Raw genomic sequence first — 24,784 nt, 5'->3', positions numbered from 1 at the left:
CAGGAGGGTCTTGAATATCTCCAGAGAGGGAGATCTCACAATCTCCCTGGGCAGCCTGTGCCAGGGTTCTGTCACCCTCACAGGGAAAAAGCTTTACCTCCTGTTTCCATGGAACTTGCTACGCCTCAGCTTCCACCCTGCCCCTTGTGCTGTCATTGGGCATCCCCCAGCAGAGCCTGGCTCCAGCCTCTGGGCACTCACCCTGCACATCTTTATCAACAGGAATGAGGTCACCCTCAGGCTCCTCTTCTCTAAGCCAAAGAGCCCCCAGCTCCCTCAGGCTCCTCTTCTCTAAGCCAAAGAGCCCCCAGCTCCCTCAGGCTCTCCTCATAACGGGAAATACCTTCTGCAAGTTCTCTGCACAGTGAGCTGCATGGATTTACTTCAGAAGCCTCTTGAGCTTTGCTCTGTCTAGACCAGAGTTCTGACAACTTCTTCCAATTGTTTCAATGGATCTGTTTTGTTGGATTTTCTTAAATCCACTCTGTCTTCTACCTCCATAAAATTCCTGCTCCCTCCTCAGCTCTTGCAGCACATTCTAGGAGGCAGCTGACAGAAGTCAGTGGTGCTTGTTGTGAACTTGCTTCACTGAAGCCCTGTTGTTGTTGGGGTTTTTTGAAAGAAAATAAATGTTTTCCCAGCTGCATCGGCACTTCCTTCTCCTCCCCAAACCATCTCACATTTTTCCACTCATCTATTCTTTTGGCTGTTATTTTAAATACACCAATAGCAATATTGATGTAAGTTCAGTACAGAAGGCTTGAAATAATAGCAAACCGCAGGCAAACCCTTAGGCTTCTTTTTTTAACTCGGCGTGGAACTGTTAGCACAAAAGGTGAGAGGTGATAATGAGCAACCCTGTTGCGAAGGGTACTGAGACACTAAGCTGTTTTTGCAGGCCGATCCAAAGTGTGAGGAAGGTAATAGATGGCTTCTGGCTCCAAGATGATGGGCTGGTGTCAGGTTTTAAGAGGATTTATAATAGGCTGATTGTCCTGAACAGATAACAGCAATTTGCAGCTGGGTGGATATAATGGGGTATTCATTCTACAATGCTTTTGCATGTGCTCAAGTGGATTTTTGTTGTGGTGGGGGTGGTAGGTGTTTCCCCCCCTCTTCCCTTTATAAACATGTTTACCAAGGAATTTAAGACAGGAGAAAAACCAATCGTTTTGGAAGGGCTGTATTCCTCAACTGGAGTATCCTACCGGCACACCTGACAGCAAACTCATCTGCTGATAGACTCCAAAGGCTTACAGGCTGTACTATGCAGCATTGAAGGCTGCCTGTGTTATCTGCAGAATTACCAAAAAGACAAATGCAAGATATCCTCAGAAGGGTATGACAAGGAGGGGAAAAAAGTAAAGGAAAATCCACACAATATGACAAAAAGAATGAAACTCTTCCCAGTTTCGTAGCTGCAGTCCACCTGGTGTCTGCAAGGGCTGCACGGCTTTAGTGCACAAGAGTGATGTTTGCCTGAAAAGGTTTCAAATAAACGTGAGAAGGAATAGCTGATGCCTAACAGGGCACTTCAGCTGAAAGACCCCTATTGTAAAAGTAGTGACAGTCGTTGACCTTTGAAAATCAAAGTCATTTGATAACTTCATGGAGAGGAGAAGCTTAGATGTTTAAGGCATCACTGAAGCACTAGCTGCAGCCTGTGCTACCCTGCAGGCTGTCTAAAGGGGAACTCCAACAGCAAGCCCAAAAGCCCAAGATAACAGTTGGAATCATTTGTGCCAAGAAGTGTGGCTCCATTACTGCTCTCCCACTAATGCAAAGGATAATAGAATCAGAAAGATGCAGGTCTGGAAGGGGCCTCAGTAAGTCCTTTAATTGGCTTCCTGCCTGAAGGCAGAATGAACTGTACTTATGCTATTTCTAGTAAGTGTGTGTCTAACCTGTTCTTAAAGGTCTTTGCAGGCTCAGAGGAGAGGGCAAGTGGTGAGGACACCAAAGGCGAGATGGCAGGATGGAAAAGCAGACAGAGGTGGAGAACCAGTTAACCAGGAGGAGCTGGGTGCAAGAGCAAGGGAATGTGTTTAAAAGAAGCTAGGGAAGTGAAAACTCTCAGCCATAACATCTATAGGAAAAATTCTAAGAATGTGGGGCATAGGATACAGAAACCAGAGCAAGGCTGTTTGTCAGGAATTAGTTGAGGAAACCTGGCGTTCACACAGGAGGAAGTTAGGTAAGAGAAGGACTGGAGTAGAATCAGAGAACTGTTAGGGTTGGAAGGCACCCCAAGGATCATCTAGTTCCAACCCCACTGCCATGGCCAGGGACACCTCACACTACAGCAGGTTGCTCACAGCCACATCCAGCCTGGCCTTGAAAACCTCCAGGGGTGAGGCTTCCACCACCTCCCTGGGCAACCTGTGCCAGGCTCTCACCACCCTCATGGGGAAGAAGTTCTTCCTAACATCCAATTCCTAACATCCATTCCCTCTAGTCCTGTCATTACCTGACACCCCTAAAGTGTGGACTAATGCTGGATTCCCTGCACAGTTTATTATTTGATTTTTAACACCCCATCATTCTTCCTCTTGCTTAACCAATCATCATATGGCCCAGTCTCTGTAGATCCCTAGAGTATGCTTTATGGATTGCTGTGATCTAGGTCGCTGCTGTAACTGACAGATCCACAAGTAGGGGTCTCATGATCAGCACTTAAGTGTTTCTGTATAAAGGTGAGAGCAGATCACAGTCAAGTGTGAAAGCCTAGCTAGGGACATGAAGTTCTTTCCTGGGCATCTGCCACTGAGAGGCTGCTAGACCATTAGGAGAACTTCTTTCTAAGATAACAGATCTGATCTATAGATTTGTACAAGCAATTTGCATCTACTGAAAACAGTAGACCAGTACCAGATGCCCATCTGGAGAAGAATGAAGGGAAAAAAAGGAGGCTGAGCACTTCATGGGGTATAAATTAGCTTGCTGCTTGTACTAGCTGACTTGACAACACCCATAGAGAGTTGGAGACAAGCAGCAGAAGACCATCCTTAGAACTTTGTTCAGACACTGAACACCTGAACACATTCCAGTGTGGCAGAACCCACTAGGCTTATCACACAGGAGTGAAGGAATAGGTGCCATTCTGTAGCTCGGGTTAAATAAGGTCAGACTATGCTCATGATCCTTTTTGGCCTTTAAATTCAGTCAGTAACCCTGTTCTCAGCCTATACCTGAAATGGAAATGTCCCCAGGAGAACAGTTCTGTGTCAAACACTTGCATCCCACCTGATCAGTGCATAGATGGCTCTGAAAAGGCATAAGGCCTTTGTTAAACCAGGAGGCAGATGGAAACTGGGAAGAGATTAAAGGTCCCTTAAAAGAGCTGAAATTACAGCATACAGTAATAGGTTCTATAGGTTTCATAGCACTCCATAGGCTCAATAGGGCTCTATAGGGCTCCATAGGGCTCCCTAGAGTCCATAGCACTCCTCTAGACCTCTATAGACTCCATAGACTACCACCACCAGAAATACTGTCTTGACACTAATTGCACACAGGGATGAAAATCACCTAAGACAGGGTAAATTAAACAGAGATTTACTTACTAATATATTTTTCCAACACATATCTCAGCAGAGAGAGGCAAGCTGCATTTTAGAGGACCCCCCTCTGTTTCACTTCAAAAGACTGCACCATTAATGTAACTGTGAGGAAGGATGAGGTGTTAAGGTGTCCCAGGTGAGAGAGTGATGACAGAAGCTTGATCACAATGCTTATCTTACCTCTAACAAGAACAGTACTGTACTACATCATCAGCTCTGGGACAAAGCCCAGCTTCTTTGATGGTGAGATGATGTAATGGCTTGAGCCTGGAATGACACTGAGGAACTGTAAGAAAAGATGCCCTGCAGTATCTCTGTGCAGGGCCTTGCTGCCCCACATGCAAGAGGCATCCCTACAAAAGAGCTGAGCTCTGCACTGAAAGGATAACAATGGTTGTTTTGTATGGAGTGGCTTATGCTATAGAAAGCCACCCTTTGGCTCATGTGCCACAGAATCACAGCAGAAAACATCCGGTTGGGAGAGACCTCGAAGATCAGCCAGTATCACAGTATCAGAGTATCACAGTCTCACAGTATCACCAAGGTTGGAAGAGACCCCAAGGATCATGGAGTCCAACCTCTCTCGGTAGACCTCAGGACTAGACCATGGCACCAAGTGCCACATCCAATCCCCTCTTGAACACCTCCAGGGACGGTGACTCCACCACCTCCCTGGGCAGCACATCCCAATGACAAACGACTCTCTCTGGGAAGAACTTTCTCCTCACTTTGAGTCTAAACCTCCCCTGGTACAGCTTGAGACTGTGTCCTCTTGTTCTGGTGCTGGTTGCCTGGGAGAAGAGACCAACCCCTTCCTGGCTACAACCACCTTTCAGGTAGTTGTAGAGGGCAATGAGGTCTCCCCTGAGCCTCCTCTTCTCCAGGCTAAGCAACCCCAGCTCCCTCAGCCTCTCCTCACAGGGCTGTGCTCCAAACCCCTCCCCAGCTTTGTTGCCCTTCTCTGGACACCTTCCAGCAAGTCAACCTCCTTCCTAAACTGAGGGGCCCCAGAACTGGACACAGGACTCAAGGTGTGGCCTAACCAATGCAGAGTACAGGGGCACAATGACCTCCCTGCTCCTGCTGGCCACACTATTCCTAATGCAGGCCAGGATGCCATTGGCCTTCTTGGCCACCTGGGCACACTGCTGGCTCATGTTTAGGCAGCTGTCAATCAGCACCCCCAGGTCCCTCTCTGTTTGGCAGCTCTCAGCCACTCTGACCCCAGCCTGTAGCTCTGCATGGGGTTGTTGTGGCCAAAGTGCAGCCCCTGGCACTTGGACTTGTTGAATGCCATCCTGTTGGCCTCTGCCCATCTGTCCAGTCGGTCGAGGTCCCTCTGCAGAGCCTTTCTACCCTCTAACTGACCAACAGCTGTTCCCAACTTGGTGTCATCTGCAAACTTGCTGATGACTGACTCAATGCCCTCATCCAGATCATCAATGAAGATGTTAAAGAGCATGGGGCCCAGCACTGATCCCTGGGGCACACCACTAGTGCCTGGCTGCCAGCTGGATGTGGCACCATTCACCACCACTCTCTGGGCTCAGCCTCCAGCCAGTTCCTAACCCAGCTCAGAGAGCTGCTGTCCAAACCACGAGCTGACAGCTTAGCCAGCAGTCTGCTGTGGGGGACAGTGTCAAAGGCCTTGCTGAAGTCCAGGCAGACCACATCCACAGCCTGCCCCACGTCCACCAGACGGGTCACCTGATCATAGAAGGAGATCAGGTTGGAGAGGCAGGACCTGCCCTTCCTAAATCCATGTTGGCTGGACCTGAGCCCTTGGCCATCCTTCTGGTGCAGTTATTGCCCCCAGGATAATCTGCTCCATCACTTTCCCTGGCACTGAGGTCCAGGCCTGGAGTTTCCAGGTTCCTCCATTCAACCCTTCTTGTGGATGGGGACCACATTGGCCAGTTTCAGTCATCTGGGACCTCTCCAGTGAGCCAGGACTGGAGGAAAATGATGGAGAGCGGCTTGGCAGCTCATCTGCCAGCTCTCTCAGCACCCTAGGATGGATCCCATCTGGTCCCATGGACTTGTGAGTGTCCAAGTGGCTCAGCAGGTCCCCAACTAATTCCTCATGGATTTCCAGGGCATCACACTGCTCCCTGACCCCATCACCCAGCTCAGGAGGCCACTGGTCCTGAGCTCCTCCTGCCTTGCTGTTAAAGATTGAGGCAAAGAAGGTGTTCAGGACCTCAGCCTTTTCCTCATCTTCAGTCACAGTGTTCCCCTCCAGGTCCAGTAAGGAGTGCAGGTTCTTCTTGCCCTCTTTTTAGTGTTGATATATTTGTAACAATGCTTTTTGTTGTCTCTCACAGAGGTGTTCAGCTTCAGTTCCAGCTGGGCCTTTGCCTCTCCAATTTTATTCCTACATAATCTAACAGCTTCCTTGAACATACCTGGAGAAGCCTTCCCCTCCTTCCAAAGGTGACACAGCCTCTTTTTCCCCTTCAATCCTCCAGGAGCTGCTTGCTCATCCAGGCCCAGAGCCTTCCCCTGGGCTCATCTTTCGGCACATGGGCACTGCCAGTTCCTGTGCCTTCAAGAGCTCCTGCTTGAAGCAGCTCCAACCCTCCTGGACCCCTCGGTTCTTGAGGGCTGCTACCCAGGGAACTTTGCAAATAAGTTTCTTAAAGAGGCTGAAGTTTGCCCTCCTGCAGTCCAAAGTGAAGGTTCTGTTGGTGTCTAACCTTCGACCCGGTCAGGTGTTGAATACATCATACAGCTGCAGTAGAATTCCAAGATTTACTCAGGAGGACATCTCTGAGTCAATACAAAGCCTTAAGAGGGAGGCAGGATCTCTATCAGCTCTGACAAAAGAAGTTCTTCCCCGCCTCCCCTCCATGCAATAGTGAAATGTCACAGCACATTGACCAGCAGGCAGACACAACAGTTCAAGACCTTCCAGCCCTTTCTTTCCTAGAAAGGTTTAAGTTAGCCAGCTGAAGAGTACATTGCCTGGACTCTCGTGAACTTAACCTAGCATGAAAGCAGACAATAGTGGTATTCTGCCCACCACAGACCGAGGGGGGTGCATCTATTTGCACAGCAGCCAGGGTGGACCTGTACACAGCCCCTGCTGAAGAAACTGCCTGGATTCCACCCGTCTGACTTCACTTGTGAGACAAGAAATGGTTGCATGTACTGCTCTGAGGCCAAGTTTGAGGCAAGATATTCCCTCTCTGTCTCCAGTGTTATTTTGGTATATTTTATCTGGCCTAGAATTTGGGAAAACAAGAGGGAGGTTTTCCATAGGGAGTGGAATGAGGAGGCAGGAAGGGCTACCATATTTCTCCAGACGGAAACTCCTACAGTGTTAGAGTCCAGCACTGCTGCAAGTGTCAACAGATCAAATACAATACAGAAGGCCCTCTGCCAACTCTGTGCTACTGCAGCAGCAACTAGGAGGAAAACAGAAACTAATATCTAATACCACTGAGCTAGGTTCAGTGACTGCTGCAGAGGGATGAAGCAGGAATAAATTAGTAACCACCTTTTCCTTTCCATTCAAATGTGACGTGGGCTGGTTCAGGGTCCCCAGCTAGACAAGGCTGACTCGGAGAGTGCCACAGCCAGGATGTTCAGGCTGTCTGCTGAGTCAGATACAGTGGTAGCAGCCTCTGAGATGGCATCTTAATATATGAAGTCTTTGTCCCAGTCACTGCCTCTGAAGGAAGACCCTGAAAATCAAGTTGCCTCCAGAGCACAACACTGCAAACTTCCCCCAGGTGTGATTCAGACCAATAGCTGCTGAGGACAACAGATTGAGCAGCAATTATCTGCTGTTAGTCATCCTCTTCCCTAGTAAAAGTGGTACAGCATTTGATTATTTCAACACAGTTGGATGTGGGAGGAAAGGTAGGCCTGGAAACGTTTTCCTGACAGCATACTTCTCAGCTCTTTTAAAACACCTCTCATGTTGACACTCAGCACAGCATTTCAAATCAAATGCTATTTCCTCTTGTGGAGCAGCAAGGAAAAAATGCTGTCACAGGTTTTATAACAAACATTAGGTAAGCAGCAATCATTCCCATTGTGCAATCCAGGATTCAAGTAGGAAAACAATTCATAGATGACTAAGAGAGAGGTAATAGATGTCTCTATAATCTGAAGAAGATGGCAACTGCTTGAGGACCACAAAGAAGGGGCAAGGTTGAATCTGTTAGTGGGTCAGCTTCACATGGATAAGTGTGAGGAATGAAAGGACATCTTTTAAGCTGGAAGCTAAAACCCAACTCTGCCACAGGAAATACGAGTTACTTGTGTTCAGCTAAGCTCTTCTGGTTCCTTTCTCATGGCATCATCATAGTATCATAGTATCACAGTATCAGTCAGGGTTGGAAGGGACCACAAGGATCATCTACTTCCAACCCCCCTGCCATGGGCAGGGACACCCCACACTAGATCAGCCTGACCAGAGCCTCATCCAGCCTGGGCTTAAACACCTCCAGGGACGCGGCCCAAACCACCTCCCTGGACAACCCATTCCAGGGCTTCACCACTCTCATGGGGAAGAACTTCCTCCCCACCTCCAGCTTCATTCCATTCCCCCCAGTCCTATCACTCCCTGAGATCCTGAGCAGTCCCTCCCCAGCCTTCTTGTAGCCCCCTTCAGATCCTGGAAGGCCACAATGAGGTCACCTCGGAGCCTTCTCTTCTCCAGACTGAACAGCCCCAACTCCTTCAGTCTGTCCTCACAGGAGAGGTGCTCCAGCCCTCTGATCATCCTCGTGGCCCTTCTCTGGACACCTTCTAGCACCTCCAGATCCCTCTTGTAATAGGGGCTCCAGAACTGGAGGCAGTCCTCCAGGTGGGGTCTCAGCAGAAAATATGCAGCGGTCTGCCTTCAGCAGAGACCTTCAGCCACCATCTACAGTCAGTGGTAATGTTTATTCCTACTATGAAAACCACTTTCTTGAAAGAGAAAAAAAAGACAAAACCTTTTGCAAGGCTTTCAACACCTTTGTTTGTTGTTTGTTTGTTGTTTTTCTTCTTCACCTGCTGCCTCAGTATTTCATCCTCCTCCTGAATTCACAATGCCCCAGAAAGCGGAGAGCTGCCTTTCTCCTACTTTTCTCTTTGACACATATATTTGAACTTCCTACTCACTCCTTGCTATAGCACCTGAAACACTATCTCTCTCTGAAGGGTTTTGTGTTGGTCCTCTCAAAACCCCGGAGGTACAGGAGACTGTTTGGAAGGAAGCATTTATGGGTATGGGACATCTGTAGATCCTGAGCAAGTATAATTCTCCCAAAATCTACAGAGTAAATTTCTGAGTAGCAACAGAGGATTTAACAAGGCAAATTCCCATATATAATTTTTGGCTTATTTTGTGAGGACTTGATGAGACTTGGCAAAAAGCAGTTAGGATCATGCTAGGATTCTAGAACTGCCAACATCATGTGTCCAGACTAAGGCTGTCCCCTGCACAAGTAAAGGCTGCACTGCTGTGCTACAGGTTTAAATAAATGCTGCCTGCGATCAGCTTTATAAAAGCAAAATATGTCTGTCTTTCTAAGCAAACTCAAAAGCAATCGGGACAGTAAGCTAAACAGGCACTCTGAAATGCTTAGCCCAACATTTAGAGCATCATGTTGTCAGCTTGCATTTTAAGACTCTGAAGCAGCCAGCTGAGTTAGCTGAGCTGCTAACAAGCAGGTCAGACACCACACTGCAGTGGGGGTTACTTCTCTGTCCCGTACGAGGATCTCACCAGCACTGATAAAGTGGTAGGAACAGCTTCATCTCCTGACGTGGTGTACAGATGCCACCAGTTTTACAGGCACTAAAGAGCGTGTATGTCTCGGTTTTGAAGCAGGAGGGGTAGATGACCAAGAAAGTGTCTATGTAACCAGGATGTGAAAATTAAGAGAGGTGTTGGTTTGTTTTCTCAGCCAAGTATTTCCAACTGCACCATTTACTGATGATGATGATGATGATGATGATGAACTCATTACTCCAAGTATCAGGGTGATGGACTCTGGTTTCTAGCAGCTTGCATAGGTAAACATTTTCACGTTCGACGTGTCTCTCATCTTACCTGCTTTAACTCGGTAGATTTTGAATGCTCTTTTGGGATCATCACTGAAACAATGTCAAGTAATACAGCATCAGCTGTGGGGGAGGTTATTCCACATTCAAATGTATTCAAACTTTTCCATTTTTTCCATTCCACAACTCAGTCTAGTAGTTCTAATGTTACTTTCCTGCATTACATTAACCTCCTTTGGAGTTCAATGCTTTCCATACTTAGTGGCTCTTATAATGCCCAAATAACCTCATTTCTAATCCTTGATAATAACCACAGAGTAATAGCATGTACATTTGAACAGAACTTTGGGCCCTTTAAGGAGGCTAGTAATGGCTTCACGAAGAAGAAATCATCCCAGCACTGTAACTGTGCTCCTTTTTGGTCCGGTGTTACGTTGCAATCGACTGTCAATCCACGGTCTGTCGCACGTGATGTTACATAGCCAGTAGAGTGAGGGGATGCAAAAGGTCCACATCCAAAGAACTTGCCATCATTTTTCTGATGTGTCTGATAACATACATGATGTTGGAATTTTGGTGAAAGAAACAAAGCATCAGCTAGCGTTTTTTTATACAGTTAGGAAGAAATCTTGTGCAGATGTTGAGCGCCGTATTTACACAAACTCAGACATTTGTGTGATTTGTGCCTCATGGTAGCTTGGGCTGCTGCCAAAAGAGTAAGCTGCTCAGAGACTGATTGGTTCCCCTGAGATTATATATTCCCTGTAATGCAAGATGTTTTTTAAAAGTAATTTACTGACTGTGATATTCAAGTCCTAATGAGTGGATCTATATTTCTTTCTGGGTCTTTTCTGCTTGAAAATCCTGGCAAACTTTGTAATGAATGTTGTGTAATCACTGTCACTTGACTGTGGATCTAATTTTAGGTACTGATGTTTGAATTGGGGATTTTTAGTACTTTAGGAGAGAGCAGAATGATTTGCATTTCCACGACCTGCCTTGTTTTGCATCTTAACTGTTGTACCTGTAATCACTTAATCACTAAGAGCCTGATCCTTCAGGCACTCACTTCTGTGTGCACTGTAAGATGTCAATGGGCCCCGTTCAGAGGACTAAGTGCTATTGCCCAGCTGAAGTGTTTGCAGATTTGGGTCCTGACAATGCACATTTGTGCACCCTGTCTCCAGCCACACCGGAGAGGCTACTGATGGGGGTACGAGGTGCTGGGACTTAATAGCTCAAGGTTCAGGTTGTGCGCAGCAGGAGAAGCACCGCATCCCAAAAAGGGTGGAGCAAACTACAGGAAATTAGTCTGACTCATCAGTTTAAATAATTTTTCCTTTATACTAGTGTTGCTGTAGGCAATCTGTCCACTTAATCTTTGCGTAGCTCAAAGTTTTGAAGCCATGGCTGTATGTGAACACGCCTGTTTCCCGAGGCTTTGTTCTATCTACCTCAGGCAGCTGTCTGAGCAGAAAGACGTCACTACCACTGGTCTTGAGCATGAGGTTGTTTGGGTCCTCTCAAGGCAACAACTTTGCTTTCCAGTTAATAGTTTGTGGAGTGATGTGTAGGAATGGGAAGTTATTTTCAGAGAACGAGAGTAGGAAACAGAAATATTTTATAAGGGTGATGTTTCAGAACTGAAACAGCAGAACCACTGTGTTGGTAGAAGTGTTGGTCAAGTTGTTCCTCTGAGAAAGACATTGAAATAAAGATGTTGCAGATTTGGAATGCTTCTAAAAATATTTTTGTCACATCTCAAAGATTGAACTAATAATTTCCATCCTGCTTCATTTGAGCCTTCTTGATGAGTTCTTGTGTACTCACTAGTACACAATGAAGTCAGTCATCAGTAATTTGTGGCAGTCCTATCAGAGCCGCCCACATTTTGATAGTGCCACATGGATGCAAAGAAACAAAGAACTTTTCTCATTTATATCAGTTTTCAAATACAGACCTCTCACTTGGAGCTTTAAGATACTACTCAGTCTCCTGAGAGCTCTGACGAACATGAAGTAAACTCCCTAGAGCATTTCACTTAAGATCAAGCACAGTCAAAGATCTAGTGCTATCTGCAAGGCAGCCACAGCTCCCTGACTCCTGATACAGCCCAGCCGTGGACACGGATTGGAGCAACATGAGAGGTGCTCTGACCCATGTCACCTGGCAGTGGTCCCCAGGAGCTTGTTTACACTGGAAATTTTCTCATCAGATTGTGATTACACCACTGAAACCACCGGGAGTGTGAAAACTTTGCACATAGGAGGCAGAGGTTATTCAGGTAAAGAGCTGCCTTTTTTCCCCCCCAGCAGAGTCCCTTCTCTTGGCAGCAAGCTTATACCATCAATAAACACTCTCCCTACTGACAAGCCACTGCGGAGGCCATGCCTCAGCCGTGGACTGCCAGAATGTGTTATGTTTCAGCTCTGCACCTTCACCCCTGGGCCCCACAGAGGGCAAGAGGAGCCAGCTGACCGAGTTCACAAGTGGACAGCTCTGTCATGTGCACAGCATGCCAAACCCCCTCGTGCTAGGTGATCAGAGGAGGCTACTCCAAATTTCTAGTGCTCCCTTCAGCCAAATGATCACACGGTCTCTTTTTGCTTTAGGACTCCTGCATTACCAAGGGCTCTGCAAGGTGTTGAATCCCACTACGAGGAGCTGAGTGCTCTTGCTTTGCCTGGTGTCAGTGGCCACAGAGAGCACTGGAATGCTCAACACCTTCCAGACATGATGAGCACCTTCCAGTACTGGGGCTGGGATAAATAACATGGGAACAGACTAACGCTTTGCATTTGGACCAGGCTGTGCTTTTGAAGGATATGAGGAAGTTCTTTGGACTATAAGCTGCCTTCTGCTTTGACTGAAGCAACCAGTATTGTATTTTTGTACTTTGATGTAGAGAGAAGCAGGACTGGGCCTGCTGTGAGAATGATTGATTTCCATCAGCTTGTGAGCACTGAACAGCCAGCAGGGCAGGTTGACTGCTGCACAGCATTACTATCAGCTTCAGTTGCAAACACAGCATCATCATCTTTTTCACACATCCCTCTGCCTACCTTCATCAAAGAGCTCATCTTCATTACAGCAGTGCCCCTGCTTCTGTGCTTGCTTTAGAAGTGTTACGACACCGCTGTGAGCCACAAAATTCCCTAAAGCCTTAGAGAGAAAAAAGGTAAATGTCGTATACTGAGCAATGACTAAAGATACAGAAAAAGGAAGAACACAGTGCTGATTTCAGCAAACAGCTGTACTTCCACAACACTTATTCACTGTTAGACTACTTCACAAACTTTTGAAAAGAAACATCACAAGAACAGGCATGAAGATGACAAACAATGAAGTGAGCAATAATTTTGCCCTGGTCCCAGTAGGACTGGCATTGAATTTGGCCACAACATCTGCCCTTGCGGTTTGATACTGTTTGAAATAGTGCATGAACAATAACCAAATCTTATCTCTAATAAAATTCAGTGAAAAGAATAAAATTTGGGTGAAAGAAGGGGAAGAAGGAGCTATGCTTTCTATTCTAGTAGCTAGGATGTGGGTGGACGAGTGGGTGAAAGGGAAACGTAGGTTTCAATCTGATGAAGCAGCACAATGCTGTGCTCCATTTTTATGGCTCAGGGTTGAAGCCATTTTCCCAAGCAATAAAGAACTGTCTCTATCTCTGCATTCAGTCCTTCCTACACAGAGTGGCTGCCTCTTTCACTACTGCTGCTGCTCAGTTGTCTTTGCCATAGTGTTCACCTGTCTTCCTGCAGAACTAGCAGACTCTGCAAGCCAGAAAGAGCACAGAGAGAAGTTCATTTTGAGCTCTCCAAGATGTATTTCTTTTTCCCATGGTCCCTCCTAGTGAAGATACCGCCCATGTTCGGAGGGTTTGGCAGGACTCACCATCCAACACCACCTGATGGATCACCTACTACAGAGTCAGAAGACTTGAACTACCCAGAGATGCTAGAGATGGCTACAACGATTTCATACCTGACTTGACTTCCAGAACTACCTGCAAGTATAAAACACCACTAAACAGGAAAAAAAACCCAACCAACCAACCAACCAACCAACCAAAAACAACCCAAACCACACCACTTTGCAATGAAGTTTGGTTTGCTGTGGGAAAAAAACACAGCAAACCAGAATATCTGGAAAGTTAAATATTCTAACTTCTCAGGCAGGAAACACTTTCTTTCACTACCTTCCAGCATTAAAGAAACAAAACTGAACACTGTGGCAGGTGCCTAGATTTAAGAAATACCAAGGACAAAGAAGAAACCAGCAGGAAAATGTGGACTGTCACTGCCGTTATGCGGCAGTGGAGCTGCTACCTGGCGATGTGCAATAAAACTGAGCTGAACAGCTTGCTTTGAAAAGCACCTAGGTTATGGAATAAAATCACGTGCATCAAAATCATGGCATAGCCTCCTGCATTGCATAAGGGGTTGCATAAGAGAAAATAGAGAATAGCTGGTTCACATTAATGCTTTGTCACATGGGCAGGTCACAAATGCCAGCAGTGAATGAAATCTCACCGAGGAAAGCAAAAGAGGGGGGGAAAAAAAAAGTTTCTGATTCAGTCAGCTTCCAACTCACACTTCATTCAGAGCAATCTTGTAAACTACTATTGTTTCAAGCAAGATGATTGTGCCTAAAAGAGGCTTAACAGGAGAAGGATGTTTTCGCTGCGTCAAGCGTCGGCCCTTTGGATTTAATCAAAATATTTCTTTAAGTCTCTTTGTCTGTAACATCTCAAGCATAGGCAGGCTCCTTGTTTCGGTGACTTTCTCTTACAGCAATGGGTGAAAGAAGTATTTCTAATTGGCTGAGGAGCTCTGGCACCGAAGCCACTTTAATTACTTGTTTCTAAATGTAACCTACACACAGAATTTGCTTTAATGCTTTATTAAATCTTGCTGCAACACTGAAGTTTTCCCTTTAGTGTAAACACAGTTTTACAGATTAAAAGAAATAAAACTGAAGGGAAAGCAAGCCCACACTTTTTATTACATTAGTCTTTTTTTTTTCCCCTTCTTTTTTAGAATGACAAAATTAAAACACCACCCACACAAAATATAGCTGCCAGTATCATTCCACTTCAGTTTTCAGAGCCAAAGAAGACAAAATCCATCATTCCCACCCCCAGGTCAGCTGCTCAGCCTTTTTTCTTTCTGCCCAGCTAATTGCTAAACCTATCTCTGCCCAGAAGAGGAGTCATTGAGAAGGGCTGAGTGTAAGAGACCTCGCACTGAACATGTTGGGCTCAGAGGAATAACCTTCTTCAATTGCAAGGTTCCTAAGGAATGTGCTGGATCAGACACTGGGGAGGTGCCTTTTCACATAATTACCACAATTTTTTTAGTAGAAGACTGCCTCAAGGCCCTTGTGGCTATGCATTGCTGGGCTGCAGATCTCTTTCATAAAGTTTTTCTTAATTAACTAAAGGAAAATATATTTAAGAACAATGGGTGAAAGGCATTTGAGTAAGAAAGGGGCTACCCAGGTCTCATTTAAACCACATGTGTAGAACACAGGGCAGTGGTTTCCCAGCTGCAGCTCATCTAGCTCTTGCAGTAGATCATATGCTATGTGGCTGGGTGCAGACCTGGGAGTTGGTTGCCAAAGAGTACTGATGATGCAAGTGGAATTCACCAAACAGCTCTTTAGGCTTACACCAGAAAGAATGCTTTATCACTGTATTATTTTAGGTATATGCTCATGAAGTTACATCAGACATCAACCTGGAGCAAGGTTTGCTATCTACTCCTGCTTAACCCATCCAAAGGATTAGTAAATATGCAGTGGGCAGTGGAGGAGAGCAGATCTCTGCTTTAATGTAGATCCAGAAGGCAACAACAGTAATAAAGATGAAGAGGCACAGACCAGGGTGGGTAATGAGGCCTTGGTTGCCAGCCCCTGGTGGAGGTCTGCTACTATCATAGAATCATAGAATGGTCTGGTTTGGAAGGGACCTCCAAAGGTCATAGAAGTCCAACCTCCTGTGCAGTAAGCAGAGGCATCCTCAACTAGTGATCAATTAGATCAACTATGTGCTACTACTCTTAGTAGTATAAAGTTAGATTGGATACATCTGCTGATACTACAAATGAAGGTTCACTCCGGTGTCTAGAGAGATGCACAAATACCTGTAGCCAAGTGTTGAGTGAAGCTGAGCCCTGCTTGGTGTTAGAGATCTGGACGATCAATTGCTGGTGACATTGGCCCTGGCAGTGCAGAGGAAGATGCAGCAGACTGAATTATGAGTTAATCACTTTTGATCCCATCACTCCTGGCTGCTAATCATATCAGGTCATCATTGTTTTGGAGTGTCAGCTCTTGTACCAGTGCAGCTCAAGTGGCACTCTAATGAATACACTAACTAAAGTAAGGCAAGCTCTAGAAAGCCTAAGCCATGCAGAAGTCTTGCTTTGCACAATAAAGCATGTTTTGTCCTCTTTGTGAAAACCACGCTATTATTTTGTTTGTACACAAAGGTGTACAAACCCCAGTGATGTTCTGCTCACTGTGTAGTATTAAATCTCGTGTACGAGGAATACAAGCGTGTGAGGATCTTTTGGAAGGGTGTGTAACGGCTGGGGGCTGTGGAGGTCTGAAAGGGCCATTCCTGCTATGTTGTGCAGGAGGAGCTAAGGCATCAGCAACACACAACTTCCTCTAAGTAACTTCAACAAAAAGCATTTGAAATTGCAGTGTGTTTTCTAGCCACATGTTATTTAGATAGGGAAGTTTCCCGAATTTTTCTTTCCTTAGCGTAATTGTCGATTTGTAGTTGCCGGGAAGGCCTTGTACCAAACGATGTGCTGCTCCTTCAGTAGATTCCCTTTGACTTCAAAAGACTGCTCTCGTAAGAAGGAAAGTGCTTGGTTTCGGTGTATTAATAAAAAAGAGGAACATGATATAAATAAACCAGATGACTGGTGTGTGCTGATGCTTTGCTAACCTGAAAGTCCCCGGTTTCTGTCGCTGCCCACATGTGCTCTCACTGGCTGCTCTACAGCCTGCTTTTAACCTGGAGCAGCAGCTCCAGTCCTGGCTGAAATTGCTGTAGGACAACTACCACGTCAGGGGAAAGGCTGTACATCCCATGTCGTTTAAATAACGGAGAGCACACATTTCCGTGGCACTTAATTGCATTTTAGATTGCCAGGCCAATTAACACCTCTCCAGGTGACCTGCACGGAGGAAAACCCCAAACCTTCGCTGGTTCACACAGTACTCCTGTGCAGCGGGGATATCTTGACACAGTTGTAAAAAAATTTAAAGGCTGTTGATAACACAAAGTTAAACATATAATTTATTAAATGGGTGTAACGTAGGACTTGAGGAAACAAGCAACGGCAACAGCCTCAGCGTCTTTTGAACCTCCTGTGACCCAGCCCACCCCGGCCGGCGGCTCCCGCCCAGGCCGTCCGGAGGGCCCAGCGGCTGGAACAGAACCCGGCATCACGCAGCCGCCCCGGTTTGGAGAGAGCACCTCAGTTCTCTGGCCCTAGACGCTACTAGGCATGCTGGGAGTCTCCTTCCTTCCTTCCTTCCTTGCCCGGGGGCAGGCACAGGCAGCTCTCTCGGCCCAGCGGAACCCTGCGCCCTGCCAGGGCGGGAAACTACAACTCCCATGAGGCTCCGCGCGCGGCGCGCTGCACGCCGGGAGCTGCCACCTCTCCGAGGCCGCGGCGGAGGCAGGGCCTGAGCCACCGCCTCAGCGTTGGCGCGCGAGCGTGCGCAGAGAGGCGCGGAAGGGGGCGTGGCCGGCGGCGCTGGCTCTCCCCGCCCCCTCTCCCGCTTCTGTGTGTCGGTTTCGGGCTCTCGTCGCCATTTAGCGCGGAGACGTCCCCGGGGTGGCCGCGGCGGTTCCCGCTACCTCCTGTCCGCCGCGGCGCAGGGCGCCACCTGGACTCGGCTGACCCGTGGCAGTGGCGGGCGGCCCCCGGGTGAGGAGAGGCTGCGAGCCGCAGGCGGGGGTCAGGAGGAGGCTTTCCGGCTCGGTGCGAGGCGGCGGTGACTGTTGGAGGGAGCGCGGGCCGGCGGCGCGCGGGCGGTGGCTGCCTGCCGGGAGGTGGAGGCCGCGGCCGCCATGGGCGCCCCTGTGAGGCGAGGCTGAATCCCCGGGATCCCTTTCCCTGCCCCCTCGCCGGACTGAGAGCGCTGGGCCTGCCCAGGCCTCCCCCGCCCCGTGCGAGTGACTGAGCGCGGCAGCTTCTGCGGCCGGCGTGCGGGGCCTGTCTCTTTCCTTACCTCATCTCCCAGCACCTTCCCTTCCCCTCAGGTCCTCATTCCGGGGGGCGTCTGGTCCTGCTTCGCTTTCTTTGCATCACGGGGAATAATTGCGGTGCTGTCCCCTTGCTTTAAAGCCGCCGGGTGAGGCGCCGGCTTCTCCCCAGTCGGGGGCCTGCCTACGGCGCCTCCCTCCCCGCCCGGGCCCGGTGCTTGGGTTTTTGCTCCCCTCGCTGCTCCCTCCCTCACCCCGCGCCCCGTCTCAGCTCTTGGTACTCCATGTCGGCCCCGCTGCCCGGCTTCCCGCTGCAGGATGGATGCAGACACTGACCGGGAACCCACCCCGCCGGCCCAGCCTCGCCAGCAGCCGCCTCCCAGCTCCGCCGTAAGGAGCCCTTGGGACCCTCCTCTGTTGCAGCTGCAACTGCAGCCGCGGACAGGCGCGCTCGCCGCTCAGTGACCGGCTCCTTTCGTCGCCTCCGCTTCGCCGCCGCCGCTTCACCCTAGCAGCGCTCCCCGGGGCATGATGTCGGGGGGCGCCACAGAGAGCGGCACCCCAGCCCCTCGCTTCCTGGCTCCCCCGCCACCGCCGCCCAAGAACGGTTCCAGCTCGGACAGCTCCGTCGGGGAGAAGCTGGGAGCCTCCACAGAGCACGGAGCCTCCGGGGCCGGCGGAACAAGCGGCGGAGCAGGGTGCGGAGGCCGTAGTGAGGAGTACCGGCGCCGTCGCCACACCATGGACAAGGACAGCCGAGGGGCGGCAGCCACTGAGCACCGCTTCTTCCGCCGTAGCGTGATCTGCGACTCCAACGCTACGGCTTTGGAGCTACCCAGTTTGCAGCCCGCAGCGCCCTCGGCTCCAGTCTCGGGAGGCAGCGCCGCTCCGTTGGTCTCCCCTCCGGAGGGTGCTAGCCGGACCGCTTTCATCGCTGTCAGCGCCACCCAGGCGCCCTCGCTGCTGCAGTCGCCGCCGCTGCCTGCTCCTCTTCCCCAGGAAGGACAGTCCGATCAGGAGCCTCCTGCCACGAAGGATGCCGCCCCGCTGCTGCCCAAGGAGGAGGAGGACGAGGCAACCGCGCTACCCCCTACCAGTGCCGCTGGCAGCGCGTCAGCTGCTAGCCGGGAATTTGAGGAACGGAGAGCAGCACAGCAGGAAGACATCGAGGAGCTTGAGACCAAGGCAGTGGGCATCTCTCCAGATGGCCGCTTCCTGAAGTTTGACATCGAGATTGGAAGAGGCTCTTTTAAGACTGTGTATAAAGGTCTTGATACAGATACTACTGTGGAAGTCGCCTGGTGTGAGCTGCAGGTAACATAAATAAAAACTGTGAATTAGCAAAGCATAGTCATTCTCCCAGGTGCTAGGCTGTGTACTTACAAGGTGGTGAAATCCATCAGCTCAAGGTCTGCTTTATTTGGACAGGGACCCACAGGCCTTACTTGAGGTACTCCTCTGGAAGAAATGTTCAGCTGTGCCTTAGAGTCAGTTTGACTTTTAAGTACTCTGCTCTCTGAAGACTTCTTTTAGCATTATCATCAGAAAATGTGCTACAGTTCTGTTTCTTAGTGTCTTGCATTTTACACCTCCAAAAGGTAGCTCGGAGGATTGCAAAAGCACTTGTGCACAGCTTCAGGGAGGCAGAGGGAATATGTGTAAGTGAATGTCAACTTGAGCTAGCCTTGAGTGTTTCAAAATCTGTTTGGTGTTTTTTCTTTCTAAAAAACACTGAAGTGTTAATTTCACAGACGTTCCATATGTTGTGGCAGTGGATTCTTGTAGGAGATAACTAAAATGTGCCCAAAGTCATGTAGTGAGTTGCATCATATAGTTTAGCAAAGCTAAAACTAAACTCGTTCTGAGTCCTAGGGTTCACATGATGCAGGCACAAGGAAAGAAAGAAGTGGTCTCCTTTCTGAAGTTTAAAACAACCAACCCTGGAGTTTAACCTTTCTGAATGAATGGTGGATTAAACTGGATAAAGAGCCTCGTCTTCTACCAGGCTTCTGTCCTGAACAGAGCCAGATTTCTGTAGGAGCACAGGATGGCAGGAACACTCTTAGTTGCGTGCAAGTCAGTTTAACTGAGACACGGGTTGCTGTGCAACAACCCTAAAAGAAGTGGGAACAGCTTGGAGTAGCAGGAACAAATACTTGGTGTTCAATTAAAAGGGTAGTGCTTGCTTTGAAGTTCTAGGTTGTGGTGCCATTCGTAGAGGGGTTCATGTAGTAAGGCTTTATTATTGTGTGTGTTCTCATCCCATTTAGGGCAGACAAAAGAGCATTAGGTCAAAATCCCAGAAGTCTTCGTGGGAATTTTAAGCAGTTGGCTCCTCACAAATGACTGCAGTAACTGCACCAAAACTTTCTTACTCTCTCCTTTCTGTTCCATACAATCTGAAAGAATTTATTAAGAGATTTCCTGGTTCATGCTTGCTTTTGCATGATTGCTTAAGTAGTCTACCAATGTTTTTGTTCATTGTTATTGCCATTATCCTTATTGACTGTGGAAGTAAACTTCCAGTTGTCTTTGTGATCCTTAAGCGTGCCACATGTTTGCATGCTAGTTAGGGACTTGTAGTGGTTTTATGAGCACTAATTTTAAATTAAATAAGTGAAATGATCCTGGTTGGGCTCTGCTTAAGATTTTCATGTGCCATTGAGAAGACATCAGTAATCCACTAAAATTCTATGACTCTCATTTCAATTATCTGTGCAGTTTTAGAGTTCCTTGGCTTAAATGCTTGAAATCTGTTTTAATCTTCACACTTACTGATCAGAGTAATGTTAGCTTGACAGCAGTCACTTTCCACTAGCTGCCTCTGAAGTGTCTTGATCCTCACCAGTGCCATGTGGACAAAGTTGTCTGAAGAGGCACCTTCTTGGAATAATTCAATGAAGAAGCTCATTTATAAAGGGCATGCTGTTGAGCTTTCCATTGATTGAAGGGCTTAATGAGTAGTGTTTAAAATGATAGATTGGAAAAAGCATGAATAAAAGTATTTGTAAGGGGCAAATACCTGATGTTTTGATTGGAGATTACAGGAGTGCTTTGTGTGTTAAGTTATTCTGGAGGCTGTTGTTTTCCTCTGGCAAGGAAGCTGCATACAAAAATGACTGAAACAGCACTATCAATTTTATAGCTGTTAAAAGATTTTGCTAAAGGAGCTAGACTCTAGAATATTTTGAGATTCAGTCCTGTTTTGATGTTTTGCATCTAGAAATAAAAGGAGGCTCTTAGTATTGATATGATGGGTGCATCCTCTTTTTCTCTAGGAAAATGTAGTTGCTGACAGGCTGATGATTTCTGTGTGAGTTGTATAAAAATACAATCTGGATTCTTCAGGATGGACTGAGACTTAGATGTCATTGGTTTTCTAGAATGCCAGGGGTTTAGGATTTGTGAACCTTCAAAGCATGATTATTTTGCTATGGAAATGTGAATGATTGTCTTCTATGCTGTATTACACTAACATAACTAACGGATGGATACTTCTAATTACGTTGAAATAATGTTCCCTAGCAGATCTTCTCTGTATTCATGCTAGCAAGTTGTGGGCATCACAGGTGTTCAGCCTCTCTAGAGACTTCTAAACAGTGCTGCTGGAATGGGGCTGCTTGGCATGATTTTGCACACAAAATTGTTCTTCTAGCAGCTTATCTGAAGTTGATAAAGGTGTAGCACAGTCCTTGATTGCGAGATGTTAACAGAATGAGGTGAGAACAGTTTGTACTTCTATAGAGGCTTTGGACCTATATTCTTCTAAGGCTTTTCTAGCATATCTAGAATGCTTCACTATCTTCAAAGTCTTTCTTCTTTAGAAGAAAACAAGATGCCACCTGCTTTCAGCTCAAACTCTGTTTCAATATTGAGGTAAAATCTGTGGTAGCAATTTTGTGGGTCAAAGTCTTCTGTGTTGTTCTTGGTCTTTGGCTGAATGGTGGTGTGGTGTTTTGTTTTTTTTAATGCCTAATTTTGATGTATGTGCTTTGTAGCAAGGAAGTGTAAAATCTGAGAATACCAGTGTTTTTCCTTTCAAAGGAAGTTTGGATGCTCTTTATGAAATGCAGCTTGGGTTCCCAAGTTGATGGTGAATATTCTCTGGAGAATGTTGCTCCATATGCTTGAGGGTTTTGAACTGCCTTGTAATGCCCCTTATGCTTGATGTACTGATCTGTGGAGGAAATAGGAGGAGATAGAGCTGAAATTCCATGGGTGACATAATGGTATTCTTAGTATCTTAGTCAAGAAAGGTCCTGGCCAAGGGTAGTTTTTCTTGGATCTGTGAAAGATAGGAAGATTTGATTTGAAGGAATTGAGTATGCTTTGAGGTTACTTACAGATGTGTTCAAAACCTAACATATGTGACTGATGGACCATCCTAGTTTGTTTTGTGGCCTGCCTATATGAAGCAAATTGTAACTGAACCTGGCTTAAATACTGAATGAAGGTATTTAAGTATGAGCATAGTGGAGCTGTAAGAGCTCTGCAGCAGCAGCTTAGGGCCAGTACTCAACTTCAGTTCCTGCAAGGAAATTCTTAGTGTAATAATGTTAGTCTTGGAATACTTTTATTCCCATTGTATATGCTCAACTCTAGTTATTCTGAGTCAAGTGTGCCTCCTACTGTTGTCATTAGCACATCTCCTGAATTGACGGAAGCTGTAGTTAGGGTTACTGCCTTAATGGTCCTGAAGAAGGCAGACATTGACAAAAGTGGTGGGTGCTGCTGTTGTCTGTTTTAAGTTAGCTCTTGTTGTACAATGGTGTTACTGGTTAGTCTTTTAAAATTACATTTCTGAGCAGTGAGTCTTTTGTCACCTCTGTACAGTTTGGGTAGGGGGGCTAAAATGTGATGGGATGCCTTTTCCTGTTGCATTAAGTTTTTCTAAGCAAAATAATGCTCTTCAACCAAAGGCAGTGAGAATCACATAGCTGACTGTAAAAGCCAAGTTTTAGGGGGAATGTGTCATCCTGTGAATCACTACTTCAGTTTGGTGTGAAATTGAGACTGTCATTTTAACTTCTGGTTTATAGAACAATACAGGGTGGTGCAGTCAGTTGCTGGGCTGCAGAATCTATCTGGCATTATTGCTTTGGGTTATGACACTCAAATTAGTAAGTTTCCAAATACAAAAGCATGCTTGATAATTCTGAGGTAGTTGAGTGGGTTGGTTTGGTTGGTTTTTTGATTGTGCATTTGAAGACTTACCTTTCATTTGGCCAGTGTCTTCTTGAAGAATAATGTTTTGGAAACTTATTAAAAATGTATTGAAACACATTCCTGGTAAACTGCTTGCATTGGAGAACAGCACTGCTTGACCAGTATGTGCTGTGTCTCTCCTGTCCCTTGTATTTCTTTGACAGAAGGTGTGGGTTAGTCAGTCAAGTTACTGTGCTAACATGAGCTGCTGAAGGGGAAAAGGAGTCCATGGCTGTCTCAAATTGAGGTAGAGCTTCTGGGATTAAGAAATGAATTCAAGAGGTACAAGAAGAGTGTGTTGTTACTACTTTGAGGGGGAAGCTAAATGTGAATTTGGTTACATGTAGTTCTAAATCACTTAAGTAATAAATTAGCATAGGCTGCGTGTGTGCAATTCTGTTACAGGCTGTTAGAGACCAAGTGTAGTGTACCAACACTCCAATTTACAAATGGGGTTTTCTTTAGGCTACATGTATGCAATTCTGTTACAGGCTGTTAGAGACCAAGTGTAGTGTACCAACACTCCAATTTACAAATGGGGTTTTCTTTAGGCTACATGTATGCAATTCTGTTACAGGCTGTTAGAGACCAAGTGTAGTGTACCAACACTCCAATTTACAAATGGGGTTTTCTTTAGGCTACATGTATGCAATTCTGTTACAGGCTGTTAGAGACCAAGTGTAGTGTACCAACACTCCAATTTTCAAATGGGGTTTTCTTTAGGCTACATGTATGCAGTTCTGTTACAGGCTGTTAGAGACCAAGTGTAGTGTACCAACACTCCAATTTACAAATGGGGTTTTCTTTACATAGGCAGTAGCAGTCAAAACCAGTTAAAAGCAAGTATAGGCCATAAGTGAATGTGAGAGTCTTTGGTGCATTCTGGTAAAAATGGAAGTGCAACTGGTTGTCACTATTGCAAGAAGTAGTGAGGAGCTAAATAGTATTTTGATATATCAGAAAGCTTAAGTGTAACAATGCATAGAAGTTAAATCCCCCAGTACAGGAAGTTGCTTGGGTAAGATGTATATCTTTGGTTTTAGAGGCACTTCAGATTTAACTATACCTATCTTTAGTAGTCTTAAAGCTGTATTTAATAATGATTTTTAGGTCAGCAGACAGCAATGGAATGTAGTTTCTATACTCTGGAGAACAGACTCTATTGCAGGCTTGCCATGGCATATCAGCTTACTGAAGTCACAGTATCATTCTTAAAAATCGCTTTGCTTTTTGGGCTGGCTGAGCTGGGAACGTTTCAGAAGCTGCATGTGCAAGTCTGACAACCAAAAAAGGTCTTGTATCACAACTGTGGCATCCTGTAGTCTCTCTCTTTTTTTTTTTTAAGCTGGTTGCATATTGCTTACTAGGAAGCCTGACTGCAAAGATGTTACCTCTGATGCCAAGTCATATAGCTACATTAAAACAAAATGGAAAACCAGATCGGAACCTTTGTGCAGTGAGAGGAAGCTCAGGAGCGTGGACCTGAAATTCATCTGTCCAAGTGCTGTTGGGAAACATTCTGTTCTGGATAAATAGACATCTTGGAACAGATCATCTTTGAAAGCACTCAACTGTAGTTTAATTTGGAATGCTTTAATATATGTTTTATAAAACTTCTACTGCAAGATCAAGCTCAAGTCTAATGAAGTATGGTGATCCCCATGCCCACCCTTCACATCACTGTTTAAAATAGTCTTCTAGTCTGTGAGCATGACTATATGTGGCTATGGCCACTGTAACAGCAATGTGCCTCCTGTTCATGACTGCTGCTGGGTTAGATGCTTGA

General features: G+C 46.6%; 1 protein-coding gene across 17 annotated transcripts in view; it reads left to right on the top strand.

Annotated features, from left to right (window-relative positions):
* The first annotated feature begins 17,383 nt into the window (after window positions 1–17,383).
* The window catches only part of WNK1 (WNK lysine deficient protein kinase 1), a 116,818-nt gene continuing 109,417 nt past the window's right edge, over window positions 17,384–24,784 (top strand). For 13 of the 17 annotated variants that reach the window (XM_054167782.1, XM_054167788.1, XM_054167789.1 and 10 more), the window contains exon 1: window positions 17,386–19,107. In XM_054167782.1, coding sequence (XP_054023757.1) covers window positions 18,322–19,107 — 786 coding nt within the window. In that variant the 5' untranslated portion in view covers window positions 17,386–18,321. Of the gene's footprint in view, window positions 19,108–24,784 lie in introns of all 17 variants that reach the window. The other 4 variants (XM_054167787.1, XM_054167785.1, XM_054167773.1 and 1 more) reach the window with 3 other exon arrangements.

Source organism: Dryobates pubescens, chromosome 15, assembly GCF_014839835.1.
Source record: "Dryobates pubescens isolate bDryPub1 chromosome 15, bDryPub1.pri, whole genome shotgun sequence".
NCBI classification, from domain to species: domain Eukaryota; kingdom Metazoa; phylum Chordata; class Aves; order Piciformes; family Picidae; genus Dryobates; species Dryobates pubescens.
The sequence above is the reverse complement of the archived record's forward strand: the minus strand, read 5'-3'. Positions and strand labels throughout refer to the sequence as shown.